The following is a 1,844-nucleotide window of genomic DNA, read 5'->3' as shown; positions in this document are numbered from 1 at the left end:
TTTCAAGTTTTGTTTCATGTGGATATAATATTTTGCAAAATATATAAAATATTCTACTTGTTAGCTCTTCAAGTCACCGCTCATTGAATTTGGAGGAAAATAAACAATCTGCTTTTCAATAATTCATTTCTTCCATTGATGATCTCACCCGGGAGATTCATTAGATTATTAAATACAAAAACAAAAAGTTGAAATTTAAAGAAGGAATTCCAAGTACTTCATGTACTTTTTATAATCTTTAAAATTTTTTTTTGTTATAATGCTTCTCTGAGGTTTTGTTGGCTATTGTGTTTTCTCTTTAAGAGTTCTTTGGTGATGGTTTTGTATAGCTTTTGGATATCTTTTTGACTCTTTTTGTTTTGGTTTTTTGATGCTACACTTGATTCGGAATGATTGTAATATTTCACTTCATTTGAGAAGGTATTCTAATATTGCACTGGATCTAAATTGATTTTTTGATATTACGCCCTGATGATTTCTAGAGATGGCATAATTATTCAATTGGTTGTGAGTTTTTTTCTAATCTATTGAGTTTTCTCTTTAAGAGTTCTTTGGTGATGGGTTTGTATAACTTTTGGATGTCTTTCTGTTTTGATTTTTTTATCCTACACTTGATTTTGAATGGTTCGGAAACTTCACTTGTTTGAGAGGATATTCTGATACTATAGTAAATCTGGATTTATTTTCTTGGAACTTTGAACATTGGATGCTATCTGAAATGTTGTGGCATGTATGCTATCTGTCTTTGTTATCCTCTTATGAAATTTTATTGTTCATATCCTGTATATAGTCTTTTTTTTTTTTTTTTTTTTTTTTTGTTATATTTGAAATTGTAATCTTGTATTTTTTTTTCCTCCGGAATAAAATCTGCCCCAAAAAAATGTCTTAATTTCGCAGATTAAAAAGTGATTTATATGTTTTGGTATTTTATTTTCTAAGAGGAACAAAAAAAACATCAAAATCTCATTTGGATTGGATCAAATTTGTTTCAAAGATTAGACATTGGCACTGAGAAAGATCTACACGCGGTTTCACGACACCAACGTTACTGCATCTCCCTCTTCCAGCCTTCGCCTCACAATCTAACGCAACCAGAACTCCAACTTTATACATAAAACAAAACGTTCGAATCAAAGCTAAAAGAAAAATCAAAACTTTTTGTTGTGTATTTACTTTTCTAGTTATTTTTTCACAAAACCCATACCTCAAGTGAAGTTCTCCTGATTCTTCGCAGAGAGCCGCTTCAAGAACTCATAGGTAGTGATCATGGTGGTAGCAGACAGCGACATGGACGCCCATCTCGGCCCCAATCCTCTGTAACAAGCCGCCCATCCCCCTTCCTTCAACAAGCTCTTCACCGCTCGCCCAACCGTCATTCTCCCCTTTCCTTCTTCTTCGCATCCATCCATCACCTGCATCCTGGTCTTGATCGTGTCCAATGGCATCGTCACAAGAGCCGCAGCACCTCCAGCCATCGCCGCGCTAAACCCCTGAACCACCGCCACCGTTCCACAATCGGGCTTAAATCCGGCGGTGGAATCTCGACTGCGGCTAACCCAATACCCCATTCCGCTCCATATGATCCTTTGAGAAACAGAATAGGAAGCCCACCACACTGCGTTAGATGGCGCATAAGTCAGTATCGACATCCCAAAGCCGCGGTAAAGACCGCGGAGGCCATCGGAGGTCAGGATCTTTCGGAAGGCGTCGATGCCCCCGCGGTACTTTAATGGCGAATTTCCCTGCACCATAAGCCGCTGGCTGACGACGTCAATCGGGGTCCAAATGAGCTGCGCGGCAACGGCGGCACTGAGACCCGCAGCAGCATTGGGAACAGCGGCGGC

At 39.0% G+C, this 1,844-nt stretch overlaps 1 protein-coding gene across 1 annotated transcript in view; it reads right to left on the bottom strand.

Moving 5' to 3' along the window:
* Positions 1-982: 982 nt before the first annotated feature.
* LOC110028543 (solute carrier family 25 member 44-like) overlaps positions 983-1,844 on the bottom strand; it is a 1,708-nt gene continuing 846 nt past the window's right edge. The window contains exon 1 of the mRNA XM_020730442.1: positions 983-1,844. This exon is cut by the window's right edge and continues 846 nt beyond it. Coding sequence (XP_020586101.1) covers positions 1,206-1,844 — 639 coding nt within the window. The 3' untranslated portion in view covers positions 983-1,205.

This window comes from Phalaenopsis equestris, unplaced genomic scaffold, assembly GCF_001263595.1.
Source record: "Phalaenopsis equestris unplaced genomic scaffold, ASM126359v1 Scaffold000513, whole genome shotgun sequence".
NCBI lineage: Eukaryota > Viridiplantae > Streptophyta > Magnoliopsida > Asparagales > Orchidaceae > Phalaenopsis > Phalaenopsis equestris.
The sequence above is the reverse complement of the archived record's forward strand: the minus strand, read 5'-3'. Positions and strand labels throughout refer to the sequence as shown.